The sequence below is a fragment of the Corapipo altera genome, unplaced genomic scaffold, assembly GCF_003945725.1.
Source record: "Corapipo altera isolate COAL_440 unplaced genomic scaffold, ASM394572v1 2, whole genome shotgun sequence".
Taxonomy (NCBI): Eukaryota; Metazoa; Chordata; class Aves; order Passeriformes; family Pipridae; genus Corapipo; species Corapipo altera.
The window spans coordinates 2,878,084-2,894,330 of NW_020884890.1; the positions used below are offsets into that span (position 1 = coordinate 2,878,084).

Here is a 16,247-nt window from a genome sequence, read left to right on the forward strand (position 1 = left end):
CGGCTCTGATTGGGCGGGAGCGACGCCCGTCAGTGACGCGCGCGGGCGAGGGGCGGGGCCGGGGCGCTCGTGGGGGAGGCGGCGCCGAGTGTCGCTCCTGGTGCAGCCGCGTCCGCCCGGCGCTGCCCGCAGAGCCGTCCGCCCGCCGCAGCCGCTGTATGGTCCTGCCCCGCGCCGCCGCCGCCGAACCCCCGCCGGCAGCTCCGCGGCCTCCAGCGCCTCCGCCTCCTCCCCCTCCTGGTTCTGCTCCTCTTGCCCCCGGCTGTGGCGCCCGCACCCCGGCTGTATGATCAGGCTACAGTCTTCAATGAGTAACCATATTCCTGTGAGTGCCGCCCGCCCGAGCCCCCCGGCCCCCTGCCCCGCGGGCCCCCCGACCGTGCCCGGCTCCCCGCGCTTCTCCCCCTGCTCCTCCATGTTATCCCTTTGTTCTCTCGCCCGGCTGCAGGCGGCTTCTCGAAGCGCTGGGCTGCGGCTCCTCTCGGGCGGGCCGCTGGAGCGCCGAGCCCGCCGGGCTGCGGCAGGGCTCGGCCTCTCTGCCGCCCCCGGCGCCCCTCTCCCCTCCTCCGCCGGGAAGGGAGGAGACGGCGACCTCTCCGCGGCTCCCGGGCGGCCCGGCCCGGGCACAAAGCCGCTTTGTGAACCCAGCTGCCGCCTGCCCCGCCCGCCGGCCCGGCCTTCCCCCCGCCAGGGTCTGTGTCTGCCGGGCCGGGTCTCCCGCCGGGGAGGGCAGCGCCCCCGGGGCCGGGGCTCCGCACCCAGGGCCGTGCCAGGAGCCCCCTGCCGGGGGGAGGCCGAGCCGGGCGGCGGCTCCGGGGGACAAGATGGCTCCGCGTCGGGAGCCTGATCGAGGCGTGATGCGAACCCGTGACCGCCGCACCGGGACACGGCCCGGCCCGCGCGGCGCTGCCGCGGCCCGGACACCGTCACCTCGCCGGGGACAGAGGGACGGGCGGAGCGGGAGCCCGGCACCCCGCGGCTGGGGGCGGCCGGGCCCGGCGCTGTCCGGGCAAGCCAAGGCTTGCCCGCGGGCGGTTGGCGGCCCGGCCCGGTGCCAGGCTCGGCTGCCGCGGCTGGCGCTCGCCCCCCGCCGCGGCCCCACGTGCGCGGTCGCGGCGAAGGCGGCCCGGCGGCGGCTTTGTCTCCGCCGTGCTCGGGCGGGGAGGCAGCGCCGGCTGCGAGCGAGGACGTGAGTCCTTTCCAAAATGAGCTCTATGCAGTAGAGGTGGGGTATGCCCGAACTCGGGTGTGCAGCCTGTCTCGTTCGGCAGGAAAAGTCCGCAGAGAAGTATTAAGTACACGTTGAAGCAGATATTTCTCTAACAATGTGCCTCGAACCTCAGAAGCTGACGATTGTAGTCAAATACCTTAATTTTGACCGAACCTGCTTTTAAGACCTTGCCATCTGGCTTTTCAAGGGAGGCATTTCCTTCTGGAGGTGGATCACAGTTCACCCTTGGAAAATTTTGCTTTCCTCATATGCTTCCCGTTTTTTTGTTTTTTGTTTTTTGTTTTTTTTTTTTTAACCCCCTCTAGTAATCTCGGTGCCTGTGCTGCCTAACATCTGTGACCACAGAGCGCTGTGTGTATTTAAGCACAATCAATCAAATAACACATGGCTTGCTGGTGGTAGCATGCCTTCCAGAAGCAGGGAAACAAGAAAGACAAAAAAATAACAGAATCAAGTAACCTACAGTAACAGAAGCAGGATTGTGTGCTCTCTGGTAGGCAGCTATGCGCATGGCAAGTATTATGAGCTGACAGTTGTACAGTTTTTGTGGCATGAGGTTCCTGTGATTCTGGTGTTTCCTATTTCTGCTGGAAACAACTTTCCAATATGTCTACCTGCATCTGCTGAGTCTTTCAAAAGCAGTGACTCAGAAGTATGAACCCTGTCTCTTTGTAATCTCATAAAACTGCCAAACCAAGAAAACTGAAGATTACACTTAAATGTCAGCTCATATTATTCTAGTGATGGAACAGAGAAGGGTTTTGAAATTGTCTTGCCAGGAACAGTTGTTTTGGGGAAAAATGTGGAAGAAGCAATATAGAAATTGCACAGCCATGAGAAGAAATAAAAGAGAGAAAGGAAAATGAGTGACAGATACAGCAGGAGCCAAGGGAGAAGGATGTCATTGTCTTACTGAAACTAAATGTGTCAGTAAGGCAGTAAATAAATAGAATTTAGCCTTATCTAATAACTTCCGTCAAGTGCAACTTCCCTTTTCTGGCAGAATATATGGCACATAAGAATGCCGGATCTATCCCAGTGTGTAGGCTGACTGTAAGTGATGACTTTTAAACATTAACCTGAGCGCCCAGATAAGAGTATTACTGAACTGTAACCTAGCAGCAGATATTCACCTTCTTTAAAAAATTAAATCTTGCTCTATCGGATCAATAGAAGAGATATTTCTATATTAAATGCAAGTCCATAACTCCTTACCACATTCTTCTCAGTAGCAACTTCTTGTTAGGTGTTAATGGGTTTATTAAACTTGATGAAATACAGCAATAACTCTCTTTGTATGTACGTACTAAATTTCTCATGTTCTTGCTTAAAACATAATGGAATAATATTTTAGTAGAATGGTGGGATTTAAATAGTTTGCTATTGAAGTGGCATTGTTAAGTCATTTAAACAAGGGAATGAAATGGGTTTTGTGATGTCTTATTTTCTGCAATATCTGCTAAGGCTTCTTTGCATGTTGTTTCTGTGGTCCACACAGAAGAACTTTGAACGCAGTCACATGGCCTCAGTTTCATCATCTCTGGAAGTTGCATTGACTTGTTATACAGGAAGTTTTGAGATAATTTTTTCTTCCCCCTTTCAGTGCATATTTGAACCACGAGAACATCCTTCCGGCAGAGAGCATGTCGCAACAAATTTATGATAAACCTTTCCCTTCCTGTCAGTGAGATCTGAGTGTATCTTCTTAGGCAATGGGTTGCTGTCTGTGGCTAAGATGGACAATGTTATCACTGTGGATATTACAGTACAGGCATTCATCTCCCCAGTAGGTAGGAGATACATCTTGTCAACAGCACCTTACAAAGGTGTGCCTCTGTCTTGCCTTATGGCTTCACAGTTTGTATCCCTTACCCTCCCACTCTTCCCTGACTGCTCTGGCAGTTGCTATTTAAGCCTTGAGTAGTAAGAGGAAGTCAGGGCTATCTGTCATTCAGTAACTTTTTGTCAGGTAGTAAGAACAATGAACTTTCTTGCAGGTGTTCTCAAATTGTCATGAAAATGTAGCTTATTTTAGTTCTCTAGTTCTGATCCTGTGGTTTTAGTAGGTGAGTGTGTGTCAGGTCTTGACTTCAGAGGATGGAAGACCACACAGTCGGTTCTGTATATAAATGTTTTTGGTCTATGAGCTGGTGGATTGAGCAACTGTGAGTCATCTTGCTCATCTTCTGAAGGTAAAGTGTCATGTAACTGCATAAGCAAGTGCTTTTGTTTGCATGTTTTTCAAGATGCCACTGAGTTGTGAATAAGGACGTCAACAGCACGGGATAACCTTACACCTCTTTGCTTTCCCCATATCAGTAACGATTTAACAGATTACTTTTATAAGCCGTTTTTGTCAGACACAAGTGATTGTTTCAAACCATGAATTAACATACATGTGAATCTGTTGGTCAGTGAAGACGGATACTTTAGCATTCTGTCTCAAAGAAGGGCATGAATTAAAGCCTTTCTTTTCAAGATGTCTTCCTTCTACTTGAATAGACTGTTCTCTAACTTTTGCTAGCACGAACTATAGTAGGTGGTGCAATCATAACACAGCTGTAATCTATAATGGACAGGTTGCCTTCTCTTAATATGTGGCCCTGGCATATTAACCTTAGTTTTGTTTTCTAAGTTTATTTTGATGGCTCTAACGGTCTAAATGTTGTCTGGCTTTCTGTCATGATGGAAGCTGCTACTTTTTCCAAAATCCTTCAGTGTTAATTTTCCTCAAGGAAAACTTATATGTAAATTGAAAAGAATATGCTGGACTACCCAACTTAATGGTAAAAGCAATGAGTTGGTGTTGCTCTGTTAAAGAACCTTCTGCATACAACACTATGCATTTGAGTTTCCCTTAGGCAACTTCATGCTTACCTGACAAAACTGTATGAGACAATGTAGTAATTCTAAAGCCCCGTTTCCAAGCCTCTTGGAAGTTCCTGACATCATTTGAGTTCCCTCAAATCTGAGATTATCTTAATTACTGCAACTGTATTTTTATAGCTGATTTCTTATCTTCCAGGTCTTTTTACTGAAGGTGGATGAAGCCTTGTACTGTAATTTAATGCCATAACACAAACAGCATGCCCATGTACTACTTGTCTTTAATTTTCATTTGACTCCCAGAACAGAACTAAACTAGACTGGCAGAGCTGTCTTAGCGTAGTACAGTGTGTTGCTGTCTAAAGGAGTTGGTGTGCATGTGAAGCTTTCCTGCTAGCATTGGTAAGAAGTGATGGCATTCACATCAAAGGAAAATATGAGCTTTGCTCCTTTATAATACGGCAGCAGCAGTTGCCAAGGCAAACAGTGAGGCTTAAATACATTCTTGGTTAGGTCCTTAGCTGTGTGAATTATTAAGGTGCTGATGTGTGTAATACTAAGTCAGTAATTAACAAAATGAATTCCTTTGTAAGGGTTAATAACACATAGAACTCAAATGTAACATTGCATAATCCACTTGCTTCAACTTTGTATAAGAATTTGAACTGTGCACCCAGTTTCTAGATGTGATTAGCAATTTGCATTAAAATGAATGGTTTTTTACTTAACTAATACTTTACTGCCTGCCCTTTTCCTTATCCCCATGATAAGTTTGTCTGGTATCTTGAGTACTCCTAGTTGCATGCTAAGGGCAGCCTACCTAGCAGGCTGGATGAATTCTGATTATTTCTTTCTCCCTACCTGTCCTAGTATGGAGACATGTTAACTGCTTCCAATTACACTGTGTTCTTTTTTCCCCCATTCTGTGTCCTCAAGCTCACTTTCATGCATTTCTGTTTCTGACAGCCTCCACTCCCTCATCCTCTACCAGGGAAAAGGACTGTCTGTGATTCTTCTTAGGAGGAGATAAACATGAGATCTGCCAGTGCATGCAAAAAGTAGCACAAGACCTTGTGCAGCTGTATCTGCTTAAAGCTGTCCTGTCCCTTTTTGCTGTTCTGCTTCTTAAACTAATTGAAAGCGACTTTAAATAAGTTATCTTCAGTTCTTTTTTTTTTAGTTGCTATTTTAGCTGTTTCCTAGGTCTGGTCCTAGGAGGCTTTTAAAAGCACACCTGCCACCTTCTGCTAGGACATGGCTGGTGAGTCAGATGATGATTCTTGGAGTTCTTCCGAGTCTGAATTCTCGTGGTTCCTGTTACTCTGTTGGCCTTTGACTTCAGAGGACCCTTCTTACTCCTTTTTCATGCTTATTATATTTAGAGTTCTTGCTGTCTCTCAAGTTGTCAAAAATAAAAACTGAAATAGGTTTTTTGCAACTGGCAAACTTAATCCTACATTCTTTACTACCAGCTGATGATAGTATCTCTGGAGTGGCAGCAAAATGCATGTGAAATTGTTATTTTAGTTTCTTCTGTTAAGTTAATTCTCATATCTGTTAGCAAGTTGGGGGTTTTTTGTGTGTTTTTGTTTGTTTGTTTGTTTTGTTTTGTTTGTTTGTTTTTTACAAGTCATGCCTGTGATTAACACCTTAAAACTCTTACCAGGAAGCTGTCTGAAAATGAAAATGAGTTGCCTGACTAACATAAATAACTTTTTTCTGCTAAACATTTGTGGGATCAATTATGTTTCTCTCTGCTACCTAAGTATATTTGGTGGGCATGTGGTTCAACTTGTACCTCTCTTTTGGGAAACAGAACTCCTCTCGTCTTCCCTTCTGTTCCCTACACAGGTGTCCTCAGCAGGACTGGTGCTGTGGCTGGGTACAAAACTAACTCCTCTGCTGGAAGGGTTCCACAGTGCATAAAAGCATATCTTAGTGGTTCCTTTACAACATCTGCAAATGAATACCCAACTTGGAGCAGTTCATTTGCTATCTTAATTCCTAGTTGTGTCTTGTAGTAATTATATATATAAATTTAACCATAGCTAAACATCATACCACTGGACAGGAATAACCTGTTCAATAAACTTGCTTATGTATGGTTTTAGCTAGACTGTTACTGCTATCTTGGTATAAATAAAGTCCTGGTGTGAAAAGACAGTTAAAAGCATATGAAGGTTGCCATGGGTCCTCAGCCTTTAGTACGTGAAATGTTCCTTAGTTAGAAATCTGTGTGCCTTGAAAGTCTCAAAGTGTTTGAAAGCTCACATTTTGTTGTTAGCCCACAAAGACTGCATTTGTTTTCATGGCCTCCTATTTAAGTCAGGTGGATTTATGTGCATTTTTTTTCTACTGGCTGTTCTGTATGTGAATTAATGATGCTTACAAGCAAAGTAAGTTTTTAGCCATTAAGACAAGTGATTCTCCTTTTAAGTAGAGACTGATAGTTTTGTTCAGACACTAAAAATTGTCCACTGCTGAGCTTGAATATTCAAGGAATCTCATCCTTGCTTTCATGGGACTACGTAAAGTCACTGTAACTTTAGTAGATGTTGTGATGTCTCTCAATTCAGAATGGAAAAGGAAGTTGTATGGGTATCCTGGAAAAAACTATGCTTTATATAAATACTGGGGTTCTTAAAACTTGTTGCTATGTTTAGCACATCTGAGTTGGTGTTTTAAAACATTTCAGCGTTTGGTGTTGAAATAACCCTATATGAAAACTTTGTGTTAAGTAAATGTATTTATTTTCAAATAATCCTTGCTAAGAAAGGTGACAGGATTCTTACAGATACTTAGTTCTTGGAATAAAAAATAAACTTCATGAAACTGCTTAGTTGCTGTGTTTTTATTTTTTCATTTTATAATGCATGATGTCTTAAAAATAACCTTGTTTCACCTGTCCTCATTATGCTTTTTTTTCCCCCTCTCTTTACAGCAGTTCTGTGGTGTTCTTGGTCACACATTTATGGAGTTTCTGAAGGGCAGTGGAGACTACTGCCAGGCACAGCACGACCTCTATGCAGACAAGTGAACTGTAGAAATTCATTACTACTCCACCAAGAAGCCCCCCTAAGAGTGGTTGACCAGGATAAGAAGTTTTGAATTGAAATTGGCAGAGCATTTAACAACAGAATTCAGACCTGGATGGGGTAAACCTCAGTGCACTGCCTTTCTTTTGCCTCAGTATTACTGGATTGAAGAATTGCTGCTTCTTGTTAGGAGGTTCATTTCATTTCCCATTGCTCCCAACTTCATACTTCCAAGCACTGAGAATTTCACGTGGAGTATAGTGGAGTAGACTTCAGTTTCTCTACATCACTTCTGTATTAGAATTTTTTTTAATCCTTTCATAATCTTGTTGCATGTTTAACTAAATCAATATGGCCCGAATGAACCGCCCTGCTCCTGTGGAAATCACCTACAAGAACATGAGATTCCTGATCACACACAATCCAACCAATGCAACCTTAAACAAATTTATAGAGGTAAGGCCAGGACACAATTTTTACTGATGTGGCTTTTTAATGCCTGTGCAACATGCTGTATTTACAATTTCCTTCTTTACTAGTTGCTAATGGCTGTGAAAGCCATATGAGGAAGTACTGAAATTGTTTGTGTATTGACTTTTTTCAAATACTGATGCTGTGCTTCAAAGAGCTACAGACAAATCTATTCAGATATACTTTGGCCTTCACAAATGTAATTCTGAGAGTGAAGCCAAGTAGTAGTTATACTGTAATGGTACATTAAGTACGTTGTTTAGGTCTGAAAACAGGAATTATTTGACAGAGTTATGTGTAGAACAAAACAAATATCTGCTAGTGATAGGAACTTGAATTCACATTGGGCTAAAGTGGTGTAACATTTCCTTGCACTTACTGCATAGTGATTAAAAAGATAATAATTCACTATATGTCGTTGATCAGAACCTTAGGAACAAAGAACAGGCTTGCAATATGCTTTCACTGCCTAGCTTCCTCCAGTGTTAGCAGATTGTGGTTTTAATGTAGCTTAAGAGGATTGTCTGTGTCATAGTGTCTGCTTCAGTGAAATTTGTGGCAGTAGGCTTACTCTGCATCCAGAGCTGCTGAAGTTACTTTAAGTGTTTTGGTATGTGCTGAAATTGTTTACTGCCAGGTAGCTTGGCATATATTGCTAATACTGCTGGTATCGAATTTATCATCTAAAACTTATATCCAGCGTGTTGGAACTATAAAGTGTGCTGGTGTATAAAGTGTATGCTAGTTCCTGCAAAGTTACTTCCTGGTAAGGTTTGCAAAGTCCCTCATTAGCAAGATTTTAGGTGTATTATAGCTCAATTCTGCATTTGGAGTGGTATAATTTATGGGAAACACAGTAGGATAACATTTGCTTGACTTTATACCGCCACATGTAGATAAAGTATGCTTAGGCCATGCTTCAGTCAGTTCAGTTCAGACAATGTGAAGGATGGGTCATTGCAGGAATAATACAGAGGGAGTGCTTTTTTGGAAAGCTAAATTTTGTTATTCTCTAGTTATGACAACTCATAGTTCTTAACAGTAAGTGGTCTTACAGACCTATTTTAAGCAGAGAGAGAGAAGGAGAAGATTTAAACGTCGCTCAGAGTGCTTAACTGAAGTATGTAGCTTTGCAAACCAGGAAACTTCCTGTTCCTTTAAAAGGAATGATCTTTTGGAGGTGGACTGCTTGATGAATTAATATTTAGCTGGATCTGATTTCAGATTAAAAAAAGTCTGATCCAATATAACAAAACTCAATCTGCACATAAAACTATGTTTGCAGCAGAACTTAAGGGTATCTGGCATTAGCACATAGGTTTTTAGTTATTTCAGCTTTCTCTGTTCTTCACAGGGTGGCAAGCATTTGTATGAGGTTACTTACTGAAAATTTTTGAATTACTTACTGAGTAAACTTACTGAGAAAATTAAGTGGTCAAGTGCAACTAGTTTGCTCTCACAGCAACTTTTTTTTCACTTCCTAGGAACTTAAGAAATATGGTGTTACCACAGTGGTAAGAGTGTGTGAAGCTACTTATGACACTGCTCCGGTGGAAAAAGAAGGCATTCAGGTTTTGGTAAGTAATGTAAAAGCAGAGTTTAAAACCAACCCATTCCCCTCCCCACCCCACCCCTTCCCAAAAAAATAATTCTTTCGATACCACCTTATTAACTCTATGAGTATGTTCAAGCAGCTGATGGAGGAAAAAGCTGTGCAGTCATTCTTTCTTGTCAGGAAAAAATTTCAGTTTTGATCAAAATCATACGCTCAATGAAAACTGATTGAAAGGAATGTATTCCTAATACTGCTATAGTTATACTGCTAGAAAATTGTAAGTTTAAATGGTTTCCTTAGCTGTCAGCACTTTGTCCATTGTATCCCCTCCTTTTTTTGCCTATGCACACATCTTACAAGCAAAAAGAGTTCCATCTTTGTGTATTTGTCATCCTGTATTCTAGGATTGGCCCTTTGATGACGGTGCTCCACCATCCAACCAGATTGTTGATGATTGGCTAAACCTCCTTAAAGTTAAATTTCGTGAAGAACCTGGTTGTTGTATTGCTGTACACTGCGTTGCTGGTCTTGGAAGGTGAGTGAAGCTTTATAAAGATCTGTTGAATTCCTGGTCAGACTTGTTAAGATCTAGTGCAGAAGTTTGAGGTAAATGTAGAATAGTCACATATCCCATATTGGAATGACCTCACACTTAAAAATAGTGAAGATGGCAGGAAACTGTTGTATGCATCTGTTAAGGCCTTTTGGTCAACAGATGATGCTACAATCACAGCTCTCACAAAATCTACTGCATTAAGTAAACAAGTATATTCTTGTACCAAGCATATTGATAAGTGTCCCATTGGTATTTCTGTTTTGCTATGTCTTCTTTTTTTTCTAATGCTTTTGTTTTTATTGACTTGCCTGCTTCATCTCCATTTCAGTATTATTGTGAGTCTTCTTGTACCACGGGTATTGTAACCATTATCCACAAACAAGTGGCTGGTTCTGGCACATCAAGACCAACTTTTATCCACCACCTATCTGAGGGATGAAAAGTGTTCTCCAAAGTCTCAAACATCTGTTTGTCTCACATCTAAGTGACCTCAAAATTATTAGTGATAATGCTAAATATTCTCCTCTTAGCCTGGCTCCCTCTGTCTGCTGCCACTGTCTTAAATACAGTTCCATCAGTTGGGACAACATAATGGTGTTTCTGTTATTGTTCTAGACTACCTAGGAACTAGATCTGTTGTAAAAGCAGTTGCTATATTATAGCCATGGATTTCAGTATGTCCAGTCTAAAATGGAAGTTTCTGATCTTGCTGTCTGTAAGCCTGGCTTATCCACTGCATTATGGCTTCACATGTAACAAAGTTGACTGTAGTAATGAATGTTGCCAAAACCGAAGTCTTTTTCTGCTGCTTAGAGTGCTACCTGTTGGGTTTTCTTCAAAATTGGGCAGCTAATTAGTTGAAAAGAATATTCTAGATTTCTATCCTGTATGTTTTCTCTTAAATCCTTGAACATACAAAATCACTTAAGCTTGCTACTAGATGCACAACTCTGTTGCTCATGTGTGGCATGATTTTTTTTTTTTTGAGCCATAAATTGCTAATGTATTTGGGCTTGATTTCTGTCAAGCTTTTCTAACTGAAAACTGTATTCTTCAGATGAAGAATACTGTGGCAAGCAAGGAAATCCTTGGGAGTGCAGCAGCCTGTGGATTTCATCTGTTCCTAAAACTTGTTATGCTACTTCTACATTTTGTCAGTTTTTATTGAACCTGACACTCCTCTTCTGTTTTCTGATTTGATGATCCAGACTGTTTCTAGGGATGCTTCATTGTGGGGGATAGAAACCCATATGCAACTCTTCCCCAGAATCAATTGCTTTGAAACAAATTGTTGAAGATTACTTTCATTTTATTGCAATTGTACTCTCCTATACCTAAAGTCAAAAGCTAAGGTTGACCAGGGTTAATTTAAACCCCTATCTTAATGAGAATGGGTAACTTAAAAACAAGTGGTATAGTATCTCAGTTGCCTTTTGCCTTTTTTGCCTTCCCAGAGAGAAAGCATCAGATACACAGGACAAAAGAGAGAACTGGGTAAAGGTTTTTCTCAGTATGCATTGACAAAAGCTAAACTGCATATAATTTCTTTTTTGAACCAGAGCTCCAGTCTTAGTTGCTCTTGCACTGATAGAATGTGGAATGAAGTATGAAGATGCAGTGCAGTTCATAAGACAGTAAGTATGAAGCTAATATGTAGCTGTTTCCAAGATTTAACGTGTTGGTACCTCCTTGGGCACTAAAGGAAATTTTACATATGAGAGGCAGAATACCTTTAGAATTTAAGTTCTGTCTCCTAGCTAGAAGTAACACTCACTCACATTGGTGGATCCTTTCTTCTGTATTAGACCAAAGTGTGCTAAAATGTTCTTCCTAGTCTTTCCTGGTGGTCTGCTGAAAACAAATATTTCCTTGGATTTTTTAGATAAGTGTAAGTTGGATGAGAAGAATTTTAGTCGCAATGTCGTAATTTTCAGGTTTCAATTCAACTATGTTTAAAAGAAGCTGCAGCTGTTATAAACAATATCATAATACTTCTTGCATATTTGCCAAGTCTTTGAAGAGTTAAATTCAGCTTGTACTGGTTCTATATAAAATGTGGAACAGGACGACTGGTATTCCAAACAGTCAATCAACATGTACCTTTTTTTCACGTACTTAACGGTTTGAGAAAACGCAGTTCAATTTCTGTTCAGCTTCTTATTATGGGGACTTAAAATATTTATGTTCTTTCTTAATACTGTAAGATTTCTGGATTTTGTACATCAGAGGTAGAACACTGTCTTAAATGCTATGGACTCTTTTGAGCATGTTGTCCAATGAGGTATTTGTGAAAGGAAGCTACCACCCTCTTTCCTGGCACCGAACTTTCAATTATCCCTATTTTGGTTATAGCCTTGACTTAAAGGTGGCTTTTTTAAGTGACCTAAAAATATTTTTCTCTGGTTGGTGATATTATTTCACTGGGCAGGAGATTGATGTTCTATTTAAAATATGTTTTCCTCCATCTAGGAAGCGGCGTGGAGCTTTCAACAGCAAGCAACTTCTGTACTTGGAGAAATACCGCCCCAAGATGCGTCTGCGCTTTAAAGACTCCAATGGTCACCGAAATAATTGTTGTATTCAGTAAAGCTTAACAGCCTATAGTACTTCCTTGGGAATAAAGGATGGAAACTAGAATTAAGCAGACTGCATGCCAAAGACATCAGTCTGGTATTTTTTAGTAGTAAAGGAAGCTTCCTTAGGAGTATTTAATAGGCTAAAGGCTAAGTAGAAATGCAACTTCTATGTTTAAGTAAATATCCATATGTTTGGAGACCCAGTAAATGTTTTTGCTGTATACCCTGTTTCTGAGCTGTCTCCTTGTTCATTGATTAACAGATCAAATATCCTTGAATCATGCCGTTGAGTCTTACCCACCTAGTTTCAACTACTAAAAATTGGGGTACTAAAATAAATCAATCTGTAGAGAGATTAGGTGCCAAAACACCCAGCATATCAGCTATATGTTTTTCCTTAAAATGAGCATAGTTCTGATGATGTGAGAACTAGCAGCTTATCTGGACCTTACTATCTTTTTTTCTACAGTCATTTCAATATTGAAGAATACGGCCTCTAAAGTAGTCTTGCCTGCTCACTGTACGTTTTGTCTCCCACAATCGCACTAGAATTATCAGGATTTGCACAGTCTGTTTTTTTAATACTATTAATTACAGCAACTTTTTACCCTTGCATCTGTACTTTTCTGTTACCTGCAGACCTCTCCATTTTACAAGTCATTACTCTCTGGTTATTCATGTAGAAGATCTTTTAAATTGTACAGAAGCACACAAGTCTTTAATGTCTCCAGACAAAAAGCCTTACAGTAAAATTATTGTTGGCACTTCATGTGCAACTTAACAGAGGGCCTGAAAAGGTTGGGAGGGGCTATTTAATATTTCTAGTAAAATGTTGCCTTTGTCTTGTGCAGGAAGTATAGAATATGCCCTTTACTTTAGTAAATATTTTTTTAAAACTTAGAAATGCTTTGTTATTGTAGCTAAAAATTCTTAATCAGAAAATTTCTGAAAAATCTTGTAGTTTTCTTTTACTGTACCTATTGACAGTTGTTTACCAACTATCGCTTTGTTGAAAGTGTGATTTTTTTTTTTTTCTTCTTCTTTTCATTTTTCCTCCTTGAGTTTCTGCTATGACTTGGGCAGATCTCTGTAATATTTTGTATGCCTTTCAAGCTGCGTAACTTAATATTTGGATACTTGATAATTTGTTTTATTATGTAATTGATAAAATGGTGATGTGTATTAATGTTAGTTCAACCATATATTTATACTGTCTTGGGAATGTGTGGTTATAGTTCTGTGGGAGAAATACTTTTGCCAGTGTTCACCAGCTTGTAAAATCTAGTGCGAGAGCTTAAAACATCTAAATAAATACTGAAATGCACTTAAAAGTTTGCTGAAATGCTCATCACTTTCACTTATTTTTGTGTACTTTGTCAGCAGTTTTGAGGTGCCTAAATTCAGAATCTAATCAGGCATCTGTTTTCTTTTTCTTTTTTTTTTTTTTTTTTAATCTGGGTCTGAATGTCCCCTTTATTGTAATGTTTGCTGTTTCTTTTACTCATAAATAAATATGGACAAAAATTAATGATAGAAAGTACAGTATTTCTTTATGTAGCTTACTTGTGACTTGCCGTACTAAAATAGGTTACTTCCTTAGTGCTCTTGAAACTGTTTTTGCAGCAAAGGCAGAAGAGTATATGCATCAGTAAAGCTTTGTTTAATGGAATACAGCTTCATTTGACTGAGGAAATAATATCTTTTCTTTTGGAATGATGTCCAAAGACATCAATGTTTCTATTGTCTAGACGGACTAGATAATAGGAACAAGGGCAAAGACAAAATCTACAAAAATTCTGTAACTCAGTAGTACAGCAGGCTGATGTAAATACTGGTTTAACACAGATTAGTATCCAAATCAAGTTAAAAATAATGATTTGGTCAGTCATGAAACTGTAAAACAGCTACCAGCTGCCTGGAATTTTTTTACTTGCTTAAAATTATTAATGCAATTTCTATACATAGATCAGATTTTGCTTTGTCTCATGTGGATAGGAAGGGTTGTGTTTAAGTTAAGAGCTCTTAACCAAGCTCCCATCACTAACATGTTCTTTAGAACTTGAGACTAGGCTTGATTTCAGTTGATTTCAGTAAACAGGTTTCTGAAGAGGAAAAATCTGCATAACAAATGTCTGTTTAAAGCAAAGATCAAGTCAACTTTTGAACTGTTTCCATGTTTGGTCATGACTCTCTAAGGAACAGAAAATGTCTCTTCCTCTTTTGTCTAACAATTCCAGTACGCTTTAGGGACTAAAATGGTAACAGCACTCAAAATGTGAAGATAAGATAGCAGATGGAAATACATAAAGCACATTGAATAAAATCTATGTAATATATATGAATTTACAAATTCAAGGAAGAAAATAATTACTGTATCCTTAGGCAAAAGCCTGGCATGGAAAACAGGCTTTAATGTCACATCTAATTTTCGATGTTTAGAATGACTATAAATGATTTGTCTCTTCAAGAGTTATGTTGTAGCAGTACCTAATCATATGGTAGCACATTCTTGTCATCTGCTAGCCTGTTTTGTGCTGTGGACTTAATGGCTTGTGTAATCTGGTTTGTAAATGGTGGTTGTATTTACAGAATTCCTTAGCATGTAGGAGAAATATATATGGGAAATGGGGTAAGAGGGGGAGAGTATGATCTTGCAATTACTGCAGAAAACTGCATATTGTTCTGTCATGTAGTCCCTAAATAATGCTGAGGAAAGATAGTCAAATGAGGTGCTGTTAACTGGTTACCCAAAATCAAGGATAAAATTAAATTTGGTTTTCTTGAATCTGATTCTCAAATGCTGAACAGTCAGTTTCAACTTAAGTCTATAAATACTTAAATATATATGAAATTATGTAGAACTACATGTTTCTGAACAGTCCTGAAAAATTTCAGATTGAGTACTCAAAACTAGTTAATAGTTCTGATTGTTAATCTCCCTGGTCTTCAGTTCTCCTTGCATAAAAATCCATTCCAGTCCTCACAAGTGGGGCTGTTGTGAAGATAAGCAATAATTTCTGAAGTAATCAGACCCATCTGCATTATTGCAGAAGGAACAGTGAGAACATGTGTAATTCTGTATTAAGGATGAATTCTGGGTTAGACTTAAGATCTTTGGCCATAAGAAAAGTAGTAAAGCACTGCTCATTCATGCGAGCATTGTTTATCCTTACAAGTGAGATGAGATAAAAAATCTTGTGTAATTAAATAAATGTATTTGAGAGAACAGACTGAGGGTTCATAGATGACCTTACCTTTATTGTTTTAAAACTTCTGAATACTTGACTGCAGCACTAATTATGCTTCTTTTTTTTTTTTAATTAAATATGTGCAACATGATTTAAAGTTACTAAGAGATAGTATTCAAAACAGTATTTTAGATTTGTGGGGATTCTGCTGTATCATTAAGCAAGTATTTTCTGTCAGCATAGGGAAAGTTGTCAAACCGGAGATAATAGTAATTTATTTGGAACAACAATATTTTTTTGCATGTATTTGTGTAATCCCACTGTAACAAAAAAAAAAAATAGTTACACTTTGCAAGTTGAATTCAGATCTCAAAATCAGGCTACATTGGGTTTTATTAATAGCTGGGATGGACTTACCTAAACAAATACAGATTTTTGCATGTGACTAGAGGCTTCCCTTACACTTAGTGAAAGGAGTTTTGGACTTCTCAGGTGTATGTCTCATATCGCATATGCTAAGGGAGATCCCTAAATTGGTTAGATGAAGACCTCTCTAAGTGTGAGAGTGTAGTCTGTAAAGCATGGGACAGCAAATTCAGTTCACAGTGTTGGTATCCACAGGTAGATTAAATGTCTCAGCTTCTTTGTGCAATAGTTCAAAATATCAGGTAAAGTATTTCTCTTAATGTACCCTGCTCTTAATGTGTAATAAACATTGACAACTGTAACCTGATTTTTTTTTATATGGATTTATGCTACAGGTAGCCACAGCAAGTCTTATTAGGCATTATTTTCCTCTTGATGATCAC

General features: G+C 40.0%; 1 protein-coding gene across 3 annotated transcripts; it reads left to right on the plus strand.

Annotated features, from left to right (window-relative positions):
• The first annotated feature begins 49 nt into the window (after positions 1–49).
• Positions 50–13,783, plus strand: PTP4A1 (protein tyrosine phosphatase type IVA, member 1). Of its 3 annotated transcripts, none has more exons than XM_027644795.1 (6): positions 50–325; positions 6,999–7,548; positions 9,048–9,140; positions 9,523–9,653; positions 11,234–11,308; positions 12,144–13,783. In XM_027644795.1, exons 2-6 carry the CDS (start codon positions 7,444–7,446, stop codon positions 12,259–12,261), a joined length of 522 nt encoding a protein of 173 aa, XP_027500596.1. In that variant the 5' UTR covers positions 50–325; positions 6,999–7,443; the 3' UTR covers positions 12,262–13,783. The 3 variants fall into 3 exon arrangements, with proteins under 3 accessions (XP_027500596.1, XP_027500598.1, XP_027500597.1); XM_027644797.1 differs by having other exon boundaries at positions 125–325; positions 7,002–7,548; XM_027644796.1 differs by lacking the exon at positions 50–325 and adding an exon at positions 1,597–1,724.
• Positions 13,784–16,247: the final 2,464 nt, after the last annotated feature.

What these genes read in the sequence shown, in the direction of transcription:
- PTP4A1 (XM_027644795.1), top strand. Translation starts at nt 7,444, where the DNA reads ATGGCCCGAATGAACCGCCCTGCTCCTGTGGAAATCACCTACAAGAAC. An exon ending in AAGAAGGCATTCAGGTTTTG is followed by an intron (nt 9,141 to 9,522) that starts GTAAGTAATGTA and finishes CCTGTATTCTAG; the next exon opens with GATTGGCCCTTTGATGACGG. An exon ending in GCAGTGCAGTTCATAAGACA is followed by an intron (nt 11,309 to 12,143) that starts GTAAGTATGAAG and finishes TCCTCCATCTAG; the next exon opens with GAAGCGGCGTGGAGCTTTCA.